The sequence below is a fragment of the Oncorhynchus keta genome, chromosome 17, assembly GCF_023373465.1.
Source record: "Oncorhynchus keta strain PuntledgeMale-10-30-2019 chromosome 17, Oket_V2, whole genome shotgun sequence".
Taxonomy (NCBI): domain Eukaryota; kingdom Metazoa; phylum Chordata; class Actinopteri; order Salmoniformes; family Salmonidae; genus Oncorhynchus; species Oncorhynchus keta.
This window is the reverse complement of record NC_068437.1, coordinates 33,655,328-33,675,448: the sequence shown is the minus strand read 5'-3', so window position 1 is coordinate 33,675,448 and position 20,121 is coordinate 33,655,328. Positions and strand designations below refer to the sequence as shown.

Here is a 20,121-nt window from a genome sequence, read left to right as displayed (position 1 = left end):
AAATGTGTCCGTCATTGAAAGCAGACCCTAATCACCGCTGAAGCCTAGGGTCATGTTTCTGAGACTCCTTGTAGATTCAGGATGTGATTGGTGGCTAGACAGCTTTTTGTTTTTTCTCTCTCTCTACTGCAACTCAGTCTTCAGATAGCTTTAATCAAAGGAATTGTTGAAAAGAATGTTCTGGGAATTATGTCAAGCAACGCTCTGAATGGTTTGCGCTGATATCTCCTTTATCATGGAATAGTAACTCTACTCATGTCTTTTTTCCCTCTGCGGCTTTGTTTCACAGCTTTATTAGGCCGTCTGTTCTGTCTTTGTCTCTATTTTAGTGGATGTGTGCGTGGGTGCGTGGGTGTGTACTGTGTATACAGTATGTGTATGTGTGGTGGCTGCTGTGAAGTGAAGAGTGAGATGATGATGAGTGAGTGGACTGGCCGGCAGGTGTTCACTCCCTGTCAGGTCGGGGAAGGTTGCCTCAGCAAGCCGCTTCAGTTTATAATAGACACTCCAACGTCAATAACAGCTGTATGTAGAAAGATCCACTTACTGAATAGCTATTCACAGTTCTTATCTAGAGGCGATGTGGTGGAAGCATACATTTACAAAATCCTCTCTTCCCTTTCAACATATGAAACTCTACGCGCTGACACAGACACACACACAATCTCCAATTGACATTATAGCAGTTCCTCCTGCTTCCTCTGAATCACTCTGACAGAGAATCCATTTCCTCCTCAGGCTTCATGTGAAGCAGTGATCTTTTTTTCTCTTCCTCTCCACCTTTCCATGTCCCTCTCTCTCTCATTCCCTACATCCTTCCCTTCCCTCCCTCCATCCACTCCTTCCACTCTGCATTTCTTCTCATCACACTTCATCCCCAGCTGAGATTCTCCATGGCAGGATGATTGCAGTACAAAGTGCTGGGGACTGGCACAGGGTTTCCCAGGGACAGGTGGATGAGCAGGGGCCATTTCTAAATTACACATTTTCCAGAGAACAGCTGTCGGATGAATGGTGGAGGACTGATCTACTGACATTAACCAGAAAAGAGAGAGAGATTGGGATGGTGAGTGGAAGAGAGTGGAAAGGAGAGGGAAAGAGAGACGGAGAAAGGAAGATCGAGAGCGAGAGAGGAAAAGAGAGATGGTGTCCTGCAGGACAATGGTCAATTAGACCCAGTGGAGCTTTCGCTGTGATAAGTCAAATTACCCATCATACCCCTGCTTCCGTTTTCCACAAGGGACGGCCATCTGCCCAATGTAAAAAATACTATAGTGCCTCTGAAGTCTGCAGAAACACAATAGTGAATGCTGTAGTATTTACTGCAGTATACTGTTGAATTTACTGTTTTTAATCGCACCCTTCATCTACCCTCAACCCCTCCCATTTATCTCTGAATGTCATCCAATTTTGATTGCCATATTTTTTCAACTGTGCTGTGATGTTTTAGAAAAGTTTAAACAACCTTTCTATTCTCATAGTTTCTACAGATACATATTTTTGCTAAGAGTGTTATATAATGGATTAAGACACACCCAGGAGGGCTATTTGCAGAGTTAGCTCCAGGTAAATGTTGCAATTCTTCAGTCATTCCTGAACCTGTGGCCAAAAACAAGCTATAAGGGCAGTACCAAAACAAGTGACCTCGTGATTCTGTCTCTTTTGTTGCAAAATCCACAGCGCTGATAGGATTTACTGTAGTGTTTTTGCTGACTTTCGTTTTTACTGTAGTGTTTTGGGTACATTTACTCAAGTGTTTTATTATCTTTCCTACTGGAGAAAGACTAAAAGAGAAAATGTTCCATAGCCTATAGGTAGGACTGGGTTGTGAATGGAGAGTTCAGGGCTTCTCTAGGGAACACAATATGACATATACTTGGCATGTAAGTTTCTCAGTTATGGGTTGCACACATTGGGATATGGGGGAGGGGAATGGGCAGGGTATATGCAAATTGAATAATGTAGTATTTACTATAGTTTTAAAAAAAATTGTGTTTTTGCGGACTTTAGTGTTATTGTGGACATTTCTGTAGTATTTACTACAGTATACTACAAAAATATACACTAAATACTGCACATGATTGGGGGATACTACAGTGTGTAGTATAGTATTCTACAATATACTACAGTTTACTACAACATTTTATAGTAAGTACTGTAATGTTCTATAGTAAACTTTAGTTTTTTATGTGGGTGGACTAACTCTTTCTTTTCTTGATCTCTTGCTAACCCGCACTCATTCTTCCTCACTCAAACTTTCTCTCATTCTCTCTCTCCCCCTTTCTCATTCCTTCCCTCTACCACTCACCCTCATGATCGGTCCATGTCTCAGAGCTGTTTGTGATGTTAAATCCTCCCGGGGAAGCTTCCAGTTTTACTTCATTAAGTAGCGGCAGAGTGCACTGCTTACTGGAGAGTTAGGATAAGACGCTGTCCTGGGGGCCCTATCAATATCTGTTAAGGATCCTCTCTCATTACGGCCCCCCTCCTCGCAGGGTTTTGGGGCCCTTGAGAAATGGGCCTCTCTCTCCCTGCCTAATGTTATCGAGTAGGGTCAGTCGGCGGCCCTGCCTTTTGGAAATGCAAATGGCGATATTTATTTAACCCACGGATGACTGCCATGAGTGCCTTTCCTCTGCATCTCTGCTCCCTCACACAGGTTAGAATTTTCCATAATGAATCTTGTTCTGGAGGCAGTTCTGCAGAGTGGTCACCAACTGGCACAGCCACGGTCTCACCCCCCCATCGCTGTTTCACCCATCCCATTAAGACCATCCGAAGTACCGCATTCTGATTATGCCTGGTGCAATAAGGATAGATTTGTCACACCAACCTTCGCTTTGGCTGCCCCTCCTGTCCAGCTCAAACATTCAGCGGCCGGCCTTCTAGCTGCTGCCGAACCTGTTGCTGGCAAACGCCCTACACTCATCAACTCCAGACTGGTCTCGTCATCATTACACGCACCTGGTTCCAATCCCCACTCTATCACTGTATATATAGTCAGTCATTGTATATGTTGCTTGTTTTCCTGAGAGTAATCTCTCCTAGTTTTTCCTGAGTACTTTATTATTTTGCACTTTGGGTTTCATCACGCTTTTCTATATGGTGCTTTAATAAATCTCAGTAGTTCTAAACCTGCGACTGCATCCTGCCTACTTCTCTCTACACTTGTGACAAGATTGAGGAGGCAAGGCTGGAGCGTGATGGGCGCATTTCCGGATGATGACTTAGAAGCCCTGCGGTTTCTAGGCCAAGAGCAGGGAATTCAAACTCAATCAGGGCACAGCTCACTCCCCTCCTCCCTCTCTGCATCTCTCCCTCCCCCATTCCCTCTCTGTCTGTCTCTATAGACCTCAGCAACAACGCCAGAAAAAGAACAGAGAGAGAAAAGTGTGTCGGAAACATGGTGCTTGATCCTCCTCTCTGGTTCCTCGGGGGGGCACCTAAAGTTTTCCAAAATGAGTGATGGGTTAATTTTAGGGGTGACTGGCTAGGCATTTCCAATTTAACCAGGCAGTGGATATTAGTATGATTTGGAGACGTTTGACACTTTGAGCAAATTTTCCCCCCACAGCACTCTCTCTCTCTCTCTCTCTCTCAGCTTTGTCTCTCTCACACACACAAGATACACATCCGACCCCATCCATTTAGACCTCGTCTTTCCGTCCATCACCCAGGAGCCCCAGACCTGTCCCAACCCCACACTCTGCAGTGAGCTCCGCATTGGGCTTTTCAGCTCAGCCTGCCCCCTATCCATGGGCCACGGTCACAAGCAAGGGGAGGAGGAAATGATTGGTTGTGATCAATAATGCATCGACTACATTAAAGCCCATAAATAAGAAATGGCTGGTAAGAACCCGGAAAGTCCTCTTTAAGATAGCACTTCCCCACAACTCGACTGTTCTAACCAGGGCAGAGCAGATAGAGAGATGGAGAGGTGGTGGAGAAAGAGAGAGAGATGGAGAGGTGGTGGAGAAAGAGAGAGAGATGGAGAGGTGGTGGAGAAAGAGAGAGAGATGGAGAGGTGGTGGAGAAAGAGAGAGAGATGGAGAGGTGGTGGAGAAGTGTGCTTGCATGTGCATGTGTGCATTTCCAGAGAAACAGGGAGAGACAGGTAAAAAGAAAGAGGTATTCTAACCTTGTAGGGAATATTTATCTCTTTATTCTGACATTTCGTCCATGTTAACTCTTTCCCTGCTTTCTCTCTTTCTCTCTAGACAAAATGGCCTCTCTCCTGCGGGTCGGATAGAATATACTGTATAAGTTATTACATCCATGGCGCCTAGGGTTGAGCCAGGACAATTGCAATAGAAATAGTTAATTTATCAACGTAGGGGAGCCATGTAAATATATTTGTAATTATGTCAAACAGCAGGGAGACTTTTTGGTTGACTGGAGATAAAAGATGAAATTGCCTAACACAAAAAAAGCCTTTCTGAGTTTCGCCCTTAACTCAGCTTCTCCCCTCTTGTCAGGCATGGGGGAATTGTGTGTGTGTGTGTGTGCGTGTGCGTGTGCATATGTGTGTATGTTTGAGTGTCTACTCTTTGATGAGGTGCCCTTATTGGCTGAGAGGTGGGTTGAGGTGCAGAACCAGAGGTCGTTATATCTGCAGCCAGAAGAGAAGTATGCACACACACATAACAGAACATACACAAACACTGCAGAGCATACACACATGCACACTCACACATACATACACACACTACAGAGCAAAACAAACAAACATACACACACACACACACACACACACACACACACACACACACACACACACACACACACACACACACACACACACACACACACACACACACACACAGGTGGGCTTAGTAGGGCTCAGAGGTAGCTGCATGCCTTCTCCTGGTTAATGGATGTGGTGCTCTGCTACCTGAGACAGCACCTCAGTCTAAGACTGGGGAGCAGGGGAGGAAGGACAGAGGAATGGGTGGTACAGGTTGTTAAGAGGAGAGAACAGAGGATAGGCTCTTTGACCAGATCCCAACAAGAGAGGATAGGAGAGAGAGGGGAGAGAGGGATGTTTGGATTCAGACCGAGTAAGCGCCAGCAGAGATGTGGTCTTTGGGAGGGGAAACGGGGTAAGAAGAGAGAATGGTTGGAAGTACAGAGAAAGATCAGTTAGCAGAGTGGGGAGATAGAACATTTGAGGGGGAAGAGTAGGGAGTGAGTAGAAGGAAGGGAGGAAAGGATAGAGAGAAAAGGAGGAGGATAAGTGTGCAGACGTGAGGAGGAGTATGTCTGTTTCTTGTCTTCTCTCTCTCAGGGAGGACAGGGAGAGGTAAGAGGAGGGATGAGTGCAGGAGGATGAGTGCAGGAGGATGAGAGCAGGAGGGGAGAACTATGTATTTTTGCTTTCCCTTCTCTCTCGTTTCTGTCATTCTATCACCCTCTGAACGTTGTCCAATTAAGGGATATGATTAGTGCAGCCTGTCCCCATTGAAATGGAATCTATTACACTCTCTCTGATTACTACAGGCTCCACCAGTTTGGCAATCACTTTATCTGCGTCACTCGACAGCCACTAAGTAGAAAGATTTCTATACAAAATGTCAAAATTAAGACTTGATTGGTGACATGTAGTTTGTGCGTCTGTGTGTGTTTGTGTGTGTGTGAGAAAGAGAGAGAGATTTTCTTCTCACGAAGATGTTCTTGCGTGTCTCATTCCATCAGACTCCCTGAGCCGAGACGAGACCCCAGGGACTACGGAGAGGGCAGGTCCGGATCCTCAATGGGACACGCCCCCTGACAAATCACCTCCCACACCTCTCTCTCCTCCTACCTCTCTCCAGGAGACCAACACTAGAGAGAGTCTCCTTTCCTCTGCATGTCTGCTGACGTTGGAGTGACCTTGAAGAAGGCTGCTGGTGGTGTAACAAAATGGGTCTTATTGCTTTCAGAACTTTTAAAACTAGAATAACTATTTTAATTGAGGAGCATGATATCCATGCAATCAATTTCCGTCAGGCTCAGTTTTCACACCCAATCAGATCCTTGGCTGGTGAGCTTGGCTTAGAGAGGACTGTGGGTAGGAAAGCATAGCAGCTGAGTGCCTGCTAAAACCCAACTGAATAGAACATGAAATCCTGAATGTGACACGCTGTGCTTTACTTTAATTTCTTCTGTATATTTTGATTTGACAAGCAGCGTTGAAAATAGAAAAGTTGACTGGTGACAGGACTTAGATCAGAGGAGGAATATAGAATGTACAGGACAAGGTGGGTGTTCCTGTTTTATACTCTAAAGGGAAATGTATTACAGGTGTCTCCAAAATCTTCCTTGATGTATAAACACAACCTAGCACTCACCTCTCATCTCCTCTCCTCTTCTTCTTCTACAAATTCCCCCCACTCCCTCCTCTTGTGTGTGTGTTTGTCAGATCAATCAGATGAAGCATTGACACATAATTAATTTGTGAGAGCCTCGGAGTACATGCTAGGTGAAAATCAAAGTGTATTTTGCCTGTATGTAATATTCCTCTGTGCAGTGTCAGCATTCTCTAATACCATGCCTCATTACCCGAGACAATCTGCACAGACAGTACAGTCCTGACTCCTGATGACTAACTTCACGCAGTACTGTCTTACTCCATCATGTCTTTCCATATTCACATACAGAGGGTGTGTGTGTTTGTGTTTTGTTTGTGATGTGATCTAGAGACAAGTCTTAATGTGAAAGGAGAAGGTGACCTTTGACCTAATCAATATGACTTGAGTTGTGAACAAGACTCAGCCCTACCCAATGGGATCATGTTATTTTGTAGCAGTCATATAATGATTTCCAGAAAAAGATGCATTGATTGTTTCTGTTCAGCAATAATGGTAAGAGTAAAGAGGGTGAAAGGAAAATAGTCAAGACATTAAAATGTTTTAACTTTTGTTGTTGCCTTAAATTAATGAAAAAATGAAATGACAGATAATGGTTTCAGAAGCCTATTGTCTCCGTTAGTAATGTGTTACGCAAGCTGAGTCCTGTGAAGAGGTGTCTTCCAGTCCCATATCAATCAATCAAATTGTATTTATATAGTCCTTCGTACATCAGCTGATATCAATCAACTGTATTTATAAAGCCCTTTTTAGCTCATGTCTGTATAGAAACAAAGTAGAATCTCAATTCAATGGCTCAGACACAAGAGGTATGTGGCAGGGTCTACAGTCAATCACGGATTACAAAAAGACAACCAGCCCCATCACGTACCAGGTTGTCTTACTCCCAGGCAGACTAAATTACTTTTTTGGCCGCTTTGAGGACAATACAGTGCCACTGACACGGCCTGCAACCAAAACATGCGGCCTCTCTTTCACTGCAGCCGATTTAAACGTGTTAACCCTCGCAAGGCTGCAGGCTCAGACGGCATCCCCAGCCGCGCCCTCAGAGCATGCGCAGACCAGCTGGCTGGTGTGTTTACGGACATATTCAATCAATCCCTATCCCAGTCTGCTGTTCCCACATGCTTCAAGAGGGCCACTGTCACGCCTTGGTCATTGTATTTTGTGTTTTTGGTATATGTTTGGGTAGGCCAGGGTGTGACATGGGTTTATATGTTGTGTTTCGTATTGGGGTTTGTATTAATTGGGATTGTGTATGATTAGGGGTGTGTCTAGTTAGGCTTGGCTGCCTGAAGCGATTCTCAATTGGAGTCAGGTGATTGTTGTCTCGGATTGGGAACCGTATTTAGATAGCCTGAGTGCGCTTTGTATTTTGTGGGTGTTTGTTCCTGTCTCTGTGTTGTAGTCACCAGATAGGCTGTAATTAGTTTCACGTTTCGTTTGTTGTTTTCTTATATCAGTTATTTCATGTACCGTTTTCATTTATTAAAGTCATGAGTAACCTACACGCTGCATTTCGGTCTGACTCTCTTCATTCAACAGACGAACGAGGTTACAGCCACCATTGTTCCTGTTCCCAAGAAAGCTAAGGTAACTGAGCTAAACGACTGCTGACCCGTAGCACTCACTTCCATCATCATGAAGTGCTTTGAGAGACTAGTCAAGGACCATATCACCTCCACCCTACCTGACACCCTAGATCCACTCCGATTTGCTTACCGCCCAAATAGGTCCACAGAGGATGCAATCTCAACCACACTGCACACTGCCCTAACCCATCTGGACAAGAGGAATACCTATGTGAGAATGCTGTTCATCGACTACAGCTCGGCATTTAACACCATAGTACCCTCCTAACTCGTCATCAAGCTCGAGACCCTGGGTCTCGACCCCGCCCTGTGCAACTGGGTACTGTACTTCCTGACGGGCCGCCCCCAGGTGGTGTGGGTAGGCAACAACATCTCCACCCCGCTGATCCTCAACACTAGGGCCCCACAAGGGTGCGTTCTGAGCCCTCTCCTGTACTCCCTGTTCACCCACGACTGCGTGGCCACACTCGCCTCCAACTCAATCATCAAGTTTGCGGACGACACAACAGTGGTAGGCCAGATTACCAACAACGATGAGACGGCCTACAGGGAGGAGGTGAGGGCCCTCGGAGTGTGGTGTCAGGAAAATAACCTCACACTCAACGTCAACAAAACTGAGGAGATGATTGTGGACTTCAGGAAACAGCAGAGGGAACACCCCCCTATCCACATCGATGGAACAGTAGTGGAGAGGGTAGCAAGTTTTAAGTTCCTCGGCATACACATCACAGACAAACTGAATTGGTCCACCCACGCAGACAGCATCGTGAAGAAGGCGCCGCAGCGCCTCTTCAACCTCAGGAGGCTGAAGAAATTCGGCAAACTACCTGCCCTCCAGGACACCTATACCACCCGATGTTACAGGAAGGCCATAAAGATCATCAAGGACAACAACCACCCGAGCCACTGCCTGTTCACCTCGCTATCATCCAGAAGGCGAGGTCAGTACAGGTGCATCAAAGCTGGGACCGAGAGACTGAAAAACAGCTTCTTTCTCAAGGCCATCAGACTGTTAAACAGCCACCACTAACATTGAGTGACTGCTGCCAACACACTGACTCAACTCCAGCCACTTTAATAATGGGAATTCATGGGAAATTATGTCAAATATATCACTAGCCACTCTTGATACTAGCCATCCCGGATCGTGAATACAGCCTCAAGCTCATTACCATAACGCAACGTTAACTATTCATGAAAATCGCAAATGAAATTAAATTAATATGCTAGCTCTCAAGCTTAGCCTTTTGTTAACAACACTGTCATCTCAGATTTTCTAAAATATGCTTCTCAACCATAGCAAAACAAGCATTTGTGTAACAGTATTGATAGCTAGCGTAGCTAGCGTAGCATTTAGCGTTAGCATCAGCAGGCAACATTTTCACAAAAACCAGAAAAACATTCAAATAAATCATTTACCTTTGAAGAACTTCGGCTGTTTTCAATGAGGAGACTCTCAGTTAGATAGCAAATGTTCAGTTTTTCATGAAAGGTTATTTGTTTAGGAGAAATCGCTCCGTTTGGTGCGTCACGTTTGGCTACCAAAAAAAACGAAAGTCACACTTTTTTCCAAATTAACTCCATAATATCGACTGAAACATGGTAAACAACGTGTTTTTCACATATCTCTTCGATGATATATCGTTCGTGGAAGTGTGCGTTCTCCTCTGAATCTCAATGGAAAATGCCTCCAGTTGAAGATTACGCACCAATTTAGACAAAGGACACTGGGCGGACCCCTGGCAAATGTAGTCTCTTATGGCCAATCTTCCAATGATATGCCTACAAATACGTCACAATGCTGCAGACACCTTGGACAAACGGCAGAAAGCTTAGGCACGTTCATGGCACATTCACAGCTATATAAGGAGACAATGGAAAACAGAGCCTCAAAAATTCTGCTCATTTCCTGTTTGAGGTTTCATCTTGGTTTCGCCTGTAGCATGAGTTCTGTGGCACTCACAGATAATATCTTTGCAGTTTTGGAAACGTCAGAGTGTTTTCTTTCCAAAGCTGCCAATTATATGCATAGTCAAGCATCTTTTCATGACAAAATATTGCGCTTAAAACGAGCACGTTTTTTTTAACCAATAATGAAATACTGCCCCTAGAGTCTCAAGAGGTTATGCTACCTAATATAATGTTTACATACCCTACATTATTCATCTCATATGTATATGTATATACTGTACTCTATATCATCTACTGCATCTTTATGTAATACATGTATCACTAGCCACTTTAACTATGCCACTTTGTTTACATACTCATCTCATATGTATATACTGTACTCGATACCATCTACTGTATCTTGCCTATGCCGCCCTGTACCATCACTCATTCATATATCTTTTTGTCCATATTCTTTATCCCCCTACACTTGTGTGTATAAGACAGTAGTTTTGGAATTGTTAGTTAGATTACTTGTTGGTTATTACTGCATTGTCGGAACTAGAAGCACAAGCATTTCGCTACACTCGCATTAACCTCTGCTCACCATGTGTATGTGACAAATAACATTTGATTTGATTTGGTTTGATTTGGAGGCTGCAACAGGTCAGCATCTCAGGAGTAAATGTCAGTTGGCTTTTCATAGGCGAGCATTCGGAGTTAGAGACCGCAAGTGCGGTAGAGAGAGTCGAAAACAGCAGGTTCAGGACAAGGTAGCACGTCCGGTGAACAGGTCAGGGTTCCATAGCCACAGGCAGAACAGTTGAAATTGTAACAACAGCATGACCAGGTGGACTGGGGACAGCAAGGAGTAATCAGGCCAGGTAGTCCTGAGGCATGGTCCCAGGGCTCAGGTCCTCCGGGAGGGAGAGGGAGAGAGAGAGAATTAGAGGGAGCATACATAAATTTACCAGGACACTGGATAAGACAGGAGAAATATTCCATATATAACAGACTGACCCTAGCCCCCCGACACATAAACTATTGCAGCATATGTGAGGGCCATTCCTTCTTGCCACCTCACAGGCAAACTTTGGGAGGGAGGAAGTAGTAGATGAGCTGGGTGAGGAAGGGAGTATTTTTCAGTCTTTCCTTTTTCAAGATTCATGGCACCGTTTCATTCAAATGGGGTTGGGTGAATGGAGGAATGAATGGAGGAAATGGGAGAAGGAGAGGTTCTCTTAAATTCTGTCTTCTAGCTGCTAGCATCTTTTAAATGCAGTGAACAGCCAGGGAGAGATTCCCTTAGACCTCGCCAAGAAGGAACCACTCTCATCCCCTCACAGCCGTAATCAAAAACACTGTCTCATCTTCCGCTCCCCCAACTTTCCTTTTTATGCCTTGACAATCGGGGCGCAGCACGCACTGCGGATTCACACCTGCTTTCAAGCGGAGATGGAACACTCCATTAAGTGTGGTGCTGCTGTCTCAGCAGACCTCCCAATGTCTTTGCTTTGAGATATCGGTGGCTAGAAACTAATTTAACAATTGGTTATGGTTAGCTGGAGCTGGAGTGTATGCGGTTCTGCATTCTCTCTCCTCACCTGTTTCCCTTTGTAGAAATAATGGGCCTTAATGACTCACTGTAGGAGGCATTGATCCCCAGGCCTGGCAAAACCACTGCTGAGTGTCAGTGGACCAAAGCACTCAAACCCTTTTAGTGGGGACTTTTTTCCTCTGCTAAATAGATTTTGGCCAGAGAAAACACATAGAGGGGAGAGGGGTTTTCATGCTATCAAAGGAGGGCTGTTTTCAACACGTAATCATTAGCCTGTCATACGTGTTTCCTCGATCGTAGATTCCGACGTGATCAAAGCAATAATAACAGGCCTGAGGAGGAAATGGAGAGGAGAAGATAGTCTGATCTAATTTAGCGAGAGAGACCACAAGGTTCCCACACCCAATTACACCTGTTCTCCCAGGCTGGGCTCACCTAGCTAAACATGCATGCCTGCACACAAACACACACACACGGATACACACACCGGCACAGATTCACACACAACCTGGCCCGTGTATCCTGGAAGGACATTGACCTCATCCCGTCAGTTGAGGATGCCTGGTCATTCTTTAAAAGTAACTTCCTCACCATTTTGGATAAGCATGCTCCGTTCAAAAAATGCAGAACCAAGAACAGATACAGCCCTTGGTTCACTCCAGACCTGACTGCCCTCGACCAGCACAAAAACATCCTGTGGCGGACTGCAATAGCATCGAATAGCCCCCGTGATATGCAACTGTTCAGGGAAGTCAGGAACCAATACACGCAGTCAGTCAGGAAAGCTAAGGCCAGCTTCTTCAGGCAAAAGTTTGCATCCTGTAGCTCCAACTCCAAAAAGTTCTGGGACACTGTGAAGTCCATGGAGAACAAGAGCACCTCCTCCCAGCTGCCCACTGCACTGAGGCTAGGAAACACGGTCTCCACCGATAAATCCATGATTATCGAAAACTTCAATAAGCACTTCTCAACGGCTGGCCATGCCTTCCGCCTGGCTACTCCAACCTCGGCCAACAGCTCCGCCCCCCCGTAGTTCCTCACCCAAGCCTCTCCAGGTTCTCCTTTACCCAAATCCAGATAGCAGATGTTCTGAAAGAGCTGCAAAACCTGGACCCGTACAAATCAGCTGGGCTTGACAATCTGGACCCGCTATTTCTGAAACTATCTGCCGCCATTGTCGCAACCCCTATTACCAGCCTGTTCAACCTCTCTTTCATATCGTCTGAGATCCCCAAGGATTGAAAGCTGCCGCAGTCATCCCCCTCTTCAAAGGAGGAGACACCCTGGACCCAAACTGCTATAGACCTATATCCATCCTGCCCTGCCTATCTAAGGTCTTCGAAAGCCAAGTCAACAAACAGGTCACTGACCATCTCGAATCCCACCGTACCTTCTCCGCTGTGCAATCTGGTTTCCGAGCCGGTCACGGGTGCACCTCAGCCACACTCAAGGTACTAAATGATATCATAACCGCCATCGATAAAAGACAGTACTGTGCAGCCGTCTTCATCGACCTCGCCAAGGCTTTCGACTCTGTCAATCACCAAATTCTTATCGGCAGACTCAACAGCCTCGGTTTTTCGGATGACTGCCTTGCCTGGTTCACCAATTACTTTGCAGACAGAGTTCAGTGTGTCAAATCAGAGGGCATGCTGTCCGGTCCTCTGGCAGTCTCTATGGGGGTGCCACAGGGTTCAATTCTCGGGCCGACTCTTTTCTCTGTATATATCAATGATGTTGCTCTTGCTGCGGGCGATTCCCTGATCCACCTCTACGCAGACGACACCATTCTATATACTTTCGGCCCGTCATTGGACACTGTGCTATCAAACCTCCAAACGAGCTTCAATGCCATACAGCACTCCTTCCGTGGCCTCCAACTGCTCTTAAACGCGAGTAAAACCAAATGCATGCTTTTCAACCGATCGCTGCCTGCACCCGCATGCCCGACTAGCATCACCACCCTGGATGGTTCCAACCTTGAATATGTGGACATCTATAAGTACCTAGGTGTCTGGCTAGACTGCAAACTCTCCTTCCAGACTCACATCAAACATCTCCAATCAAAAATCAAATCCAGAGTCGGCTTTCTATTCCGCAACAAAGCCTCCTTCACTCACGCTGCCAAGCTTACCCTAGTAAAACTGACTATCCTACCGATCCTCGACTTCGGCGATGTCATCTACAAAATGGCTTCCAACACTCTACTCAGCAAACTGGATGCAGTCTATCACAGTGCCATCCGTTTTGTCACTAAAGCACCTTATACCACCCACCACTGCGACTTGTATGCTCTAGTCGGCTGGCCCTCACTACATATTCGTCGCCAGACCCACTGGCTCAGGTCATTTACAAGTCCATGCTAGGTAAAGCTCCGCCTTATCTCAGTTCACTGGTCACGATGGCAACACCCATCCGTAGCACGCGCTCCAGCAGGTGTATCTCACTGATCATCCCTAAAGCCAACACCTCATTTGGCCGCCTTTCGTTCCAGTACTCTGCTGCCTGTGACTGGAACGAATTGCAAAATCGCTGAAGTTGGAGACTTTTATCTCCCTCACCAACTTCAAACATCAGCTATCCGAGCAGCTAACCGATCGCTGCAGCTGTACATAGTCTATAGGTAAATAGCTCACCCTTTTTCACCTACCTCATTCCCATACTGTTTTTATACTGTTTTTATTTATTTACTTTTCTGCTCTTTTGCACACCAATATCTCTACCTGTACATGCCCATCTGATCATTTATCACTCCAGTGTTAATCTGCAAAATTGTATTATTCGCCTACCTCCTCATGCCTTTTGCACACATTGTATATAGACTGCCCATTTTTTTCTACTGTGTTATTGACTTGCTAATTGTTTACTCCATGTGTAACTCTGTTGTCTGTTCACACTGCTATGCTTTATCTTGGCCAGGTCGCAGTTGCAAATGAGAACTTGTTCTCAACTAGCCTACCTGGTTAAATAAAGGTCAAATAAATAAAAATAAAAAACAAACACACACACGGATACACACAAAGGCAAAGATTCACACACAAACACATACACATCCATTAGACCTCTGTCTTCCCGACAGGCAAAATAGAGAATATGTGTGTTTGTATTGACAATAATGAATTATTTTGTAAGATTAAATTAGCTACGTGACGGGGATGCTAGTGGTGGGTGGCTTTAATTACTGTGTTTAATAGACCCTTTGTCTCTCTGTCATTTAAAAACATCTGTAGGCTGTGGTTTCAGAGTAGCAGAGCAGCTCAGACGCCCACCTTCCCACTTTGACATGCTTTAATGATTCTGCTTATTGGCATCAAGCCTTGAGTAGCAGGAGGAAATGGTAATTATGTTCACTGTTTAGACCACACACTGCAAAAGGCTCAAACCTGGTTGTACGGCTGCACTTTTCAATATGCGGCTGCACATTTGTGTTTGCGCGTGCGTGATGTCCTGTCTACGATAGCAGCCATTTATTTGAGGAGACCCACCTCTGCCTAGATTGCATAGTGCCTCACAGGTGAAGAGAATGTATTGCCTGTCTCAGGGTAAATGCACTTTCCGATTCACCTTTCCCCAGCCCCCTTGAGCAGACACACATTCTCGGGAGATAAGGATCAACAGCAGGATTCCACCCTGCATTCCTTTGGCTCTTGAACCCTGCTACTACAGACAATGAAGTATTTTTTCCTACTGCATCAATTCACCAATTGTTCAGAATGCAACAACCATTTTTAATAAAAGGAGAGGCTGAATATCAAAACAGTAACATTATTCACGTTGTTGAACACTGAGAAGCTTGGATACAATAGTGATTAGTTTGAATTAGGGTTGTCAAACTATTACAATAATTAATTGCGATTAATTTTTGGATTTTGTGTAGTTAATCACAATTAATCCATTTAAAAAGCAGTGCATTGAGTTACAGGCATACTATGCTTGTTACGGTTCTCTTCTTCCTCTTCCTCTGAAGAAGAGGTGTAGCAGGGATCGGACCAAGATGCAGCGTAGTTATCAAATCAAATCAAATTTTATTTGTCACATACACATGGTTAGCAGATGTTAATGCGAGTGTAGCGAAATGCTTGTGCTTCTAGTTCCGACAATGCAGTAATAACCAACAAGTAATCTAACTAACAATTCCAAAACTACTGTCTTATACACAGTGTAAGGGGATAAAGAATATTTACATAAGGATATATGAATGAGTGATGGTACAGAGCAGCATAGGCAAGATACAGTAGATGGTATCCAGTACAATATATACATATGAGATGAGTATGTAAACAAAGTGGCATAGTTAAAGTGGCTAGTGATACATGTATTACAAAAGGATGCAGTCGATGATATAGAGTACAGTATATACGTATGCATATGAGATGAATAATGTAGGGTAAGTAACATTATATAAGGTAGCATTGTTTAAAGTGGCTAGTGATATATTCACATAATTTCCCATCAATTCCCATTATTAAAGTGGCTGGAGTTGAGTCAGTGTCAGTGTGTTGGCAGCAGCCACTCAATGTTAGTGGTGGCTGTTTAACAGTCTGATGGCCTTGAGATAGAAGCTGTTTTTCAGTCTCTCGGTCCCAGCTTTGATGCACCTGTACTGACCTCGCCTTCTGGATGATAGCGGGGTGAACAGGCAGTGGCTCGGGTGGTTGGTGTCCTTGATGATCTTTATGGCCTTCCTGTAACATCGGGTGGTGTAGGTGTCCTGGAGGGCAGGTAGTTTGCCCCCGGTGATGCGTTGTGCAGACCTCACTACCCTCAAAGGGGGTGCTGTTGGGGCTGTGTTTCTGGACATAAGGAAGGCTTTTGATACTGTTAACCATGAGATTCTCATCACAAAATTGTCCAAGTTCAACTTTTCCCCTGATGCCTTGAGATGGATGAAATCATACCTTGAAGGCAGAACTCAGTGTGTCAGAGTGAGCAATGAGCTGTCGCCCACTCGTAGCTATGATGTGGGCGTGCCCCAAGGGTCAATACTGGGGCCCATCCTGTTCAGCCTGTACATTAATGATCTGCCTTCTGTCTGTACTGGGTCTGAAGTTCAAATGTATGCAGATGATACAGTGATATATGTGCATGCAAAGAGCAAACAACAAGCTGCACAAGAACTCACTACTGTAATGGTCCAGGTTACAAAGTGGCTCAGTGACTCGTGTTTGCATCTCAATGTGAAAAAAACTGTTTGCATGCTTCACAAAGAGGGCAACAGATGCTACTGAGCCAGATGTCTATGTGTCAGGGGAGAAGCTCCAGGTGGTATCCGATTTTAAGTACCTTGGCATCATACTTGATTCCAACCTCTCTTTTAAAAAGCATGTGAAAAAGGTCATTCAAATAACTAAATTCAATCTAGCTAATTTCCGATTTATACGAAATTGTTTGACTACAGAGGTAGCAAAACTGTACTTCAAATCTATGATACTCCCCCACTTAACATACTGCTTGACTAGTTGGGCCCAAGCTTGCTGTACAACATTAAAACCTATTCAGTCTGTCTACAAACAGGCTCTCAAAGTGCTTGATAGGAAGCCCAATAGCCATCATCATTGTCACATCCTTAGAAAACATGAGCTCTTGAGTTGGGAAAATCTTGTGCAATACACCGACGCATGTCTTGTATTCAAGATCCTTAATGGCCTGGCTCCTGGCTTTTATGAATTTTGTCTTGCTGCTTTTTGTTCTATGTTGCTCTGTCTGTATGCTATGTCTTGCTTGTCCTATGTTGCTATGTCTATGGTGCTATTGTCTATATTGTAATTGTTTTTAATAACCTGCCCAGGGACTGCGGTTGAAAATTAGCCGGCTGGCTAAAACCGGCACTTTTACTGAAACGTTGATTAATGTGCACTGTCCCTGTAAAAATAAAATAAACTAAATAAATAAACTCTGGAGAGCCTTACGGTTGAGGGCGGAGCAGTTGCCGTACCAGGCGGTGATACAGCCCGCCAGGATGCTCTCGATTGTGCATCTGTAGAAGTTTGTTAGTGCTTTAGGTGACAAGCCGAATTTCTTCAGCCTCCTGAGGTTGAAGAGGCGCTCCTGCACCTTCTTCACGATGCTGTCTGCGTGGGTGGACCAATTCAGTTTGTCTGTGATGTGTATGCCGAGGAACTTAAAACTTGCTACCCTCTCCACGACTGTTCCATCAATGTGGATAGGGGGGTGTTCCCTCTGCTGTTTCCTGAAGTCCACAATCATCTCCTTAGTTTTGTTGATGTTCTACTTTGTCTCTATACTGACGCTTAGCTTGTTTGATTGCCTTGCGGAGGGAATAGTTACACTGTTTGTATTCGGTCATGTTTCCGGTCACCTTGCCCTGATTAAAAGCAGTGGTTCGGGCTTTCAGTTTCACGCGAATGCTGCCATCAATCCACGGTTTCTGGTTAGGGAATGTTTTAATCGTTGCTATGGGAACGACATCTTCAACGCACGTTCTAATGAACTTGCACACCGAATCAGCATATTCGTCAATATTGTTGTCTGACGCAATACGAAACATATCCCAGTCCACGTGATGGAAGCAGTCTTGGAGTGTGGAGTCAGCTTGGTCGGACCAGCGTTGGACAGACCTCAGCGTGGGAGCCTCTTGTTTTAGTTTCTGTCTGTAGGCAGGGATCAACAAAATGGAGTCGTGGTCAGCTTTTCCGAAAGGGGGGCGGGGCAGGGCCTTATATGCGTCGCGGAAGTTAGAGTAACAATGATCCAAGGTTTTTCCACCCCTGGTTGTGCAATCGATATGCTGATAACATTTAGGGAGTCTTGTTTTTAGATTAGCCTTGTTAAAATCCCCAGCTACAATGAATGCAGCCTCCGGATAAATGGTTTCCAGTTTGCAAAGAGTTAAATAAAGTTCGTTCAGAGCCATCGATGTGTCTGCTTGGGGGGGGATATATACGGCTGTGATTATAATCGAAGAGAATTCTCTTGGTAGATAATGCGGTCTACATTTGATTGTGAGGAATTCTAAATCAGGTGAACAGAAGGATTTGAGTTCCTGTATGTTTCTTTCATCACACCATGTCTCGTTAGTCATAAGGCATACGCCCCCGCCCCTCTTCTTACCAGAAAGATGTTTGTTTCTGTCGGCGCGATGCGTGGAGAAACCCGTTGGCTGCACCGCCTCGGATGGCGTCTCTCCAGTGAGCCATGTTTCCGTGAAGCAAAGAACGTTAGTCTCTGATGTCCCTCTGGAATGCTACCCTTGCTCGGATTTCATCAACCTTGTTGTCAAGAGACTGGACATTGGCAAGAAGAATGCTAGGGAGTGGTGCACGGTGTGCCCGTCTCCGGAGTCTGACCAGAAGACCGCCTCGTTTCCCTCTTTTCCGGAGTCGTTTTTTTGGGGGGGGTCGCTGCATGGGATCCATTCCGTTGTCCTGTTTGTAAGGCAGAACACAGGATCCGCGTCGCGAAAAACATATTCTTGGTCGTACTGATGGTGAGTTGACCCTGATCTTATATTCAGTAGTTCTTCTCGACTGTATGTAATGAAACCTAAGATGACCTGGGGTACTAATGTAAAAAATAACACGTAAAAAAACAAAAAACTGCATAGTTTCCTAGGAACGCGAAGCGAGGCGGCCATCTCTGTCGGCCTGTTATAATTCATGGTTCTTTTTATAACGAAACTATACATGAAATAGAACACAAAACAAGAAACATGAAAACCCGAAACAGTCCCGTGTGGTACAAACACTGACACAGGAGACAACCGCCCACAAAACCCAAGACAAAACAGGCTACCTAAATATGGTTCCCAATCAGAGACAATGACTAACACCTGCCTCTGATTGAGAACCATATCAGGCCAAACATAAAAATAGACAAACCAGACACACAACATAGAATGCCCACCTAGCTCACGTCCTGACCACCTAGCTCACGTCCTGACCAACACTAAAACAAGGAAAACACACAAGAACGATGGTCAGAACGTGACAATGCTTTTATTGTAAGGGAGAAAAACACAAAACATTCTGTATCAGAATGTTCATAATATCATTTATCATAACAAACACAAAAGTCACTATAATACAGCCATTAATCTAACTGCACTGTCTGATTTACAGTAGGCTTTACAGCGAAAGCATGCCATGCGATTGTTTGAGGACAGCACCCTACATCAAAATACTTTTTTTATATCCTTAAAAGTCTATCTAGTTGGCGCCATCGATTTGAGTAATCCACTCATTCAACATGCAGACAAATGATTCCAAAAAGCTACCTCTAAACCTTGTTAAAACAAGTCAAAATAAGTTTCTATTAAATCCTCAGATGCCCTAAAATGTAATTAAACTATAATATTTAATACGGAAAGAAGTATGTTCAATAGGAAAACGATATTAACAGGTGCGTTCCTCTTTATCGTGTGCGCATACACTGATTTCTAAGTCTGTGTCCCTGTATCAAAACTCATTATTCTTCCTCGTTTTTGGGAAGAAACAAGCCTGAAACCTTGAACAAAGACTACTGACATCCAGTGGAAGCCAATAGGAATTGCATACTGGGAGCTAGATTACATTTTTTACCTATACGTTCCATTGGAAGAGCATGGGCTCTCAAAAAAAGAAAACATTTCCGGTTAGTTTTTCTTTGGATTTTCTCCTACCATATCTATTGTATTATAGTCTCCTACAATGTTTTAACATTTCTACAAACTTCAGAGTGTTTTCTTTACAATGGTACGAATTATATGCATATCCTGGCATCAGGGCCTGAGCAACAGGCA

At 44.6% G+C, this 20,121-nt stretch overlaps 1 protein-coding gene across 7 annotated transcripts in view; it reads left to right on the top strand.

Annotated features, from left to right (window-relative positions):
• LOC118395988 (tripartite motif-containing protein 44-like) overlaps window positions 1-20,121 on the top strand; it is a 137,830-nt gene that overhangs the window by 79,901 nt on the left and 37,808 nt on the right. For 3 of the 7 annotated variants that reach the window (XM_035790117.2, XM_035790116.2, XM_035790115.2), the window contains one exon: window positions 5,692-7,859. The exons of the other annotated variants lie outside the window; for them this stretch is intronic. In XM_035790117.2, the coding sequence (XP_035646010.1) occupies window positions 5,692-5,700 (9 nt within the window). In that variant the 3' untranslated portion in view covers window positions 5,701-7,859. Of the gene's footprint in view, window positions 1-5,691; window positions 7,860-20,121 lie in introns of those variants that run through there. 7 annotated transcript variants of the gene reach the window in all.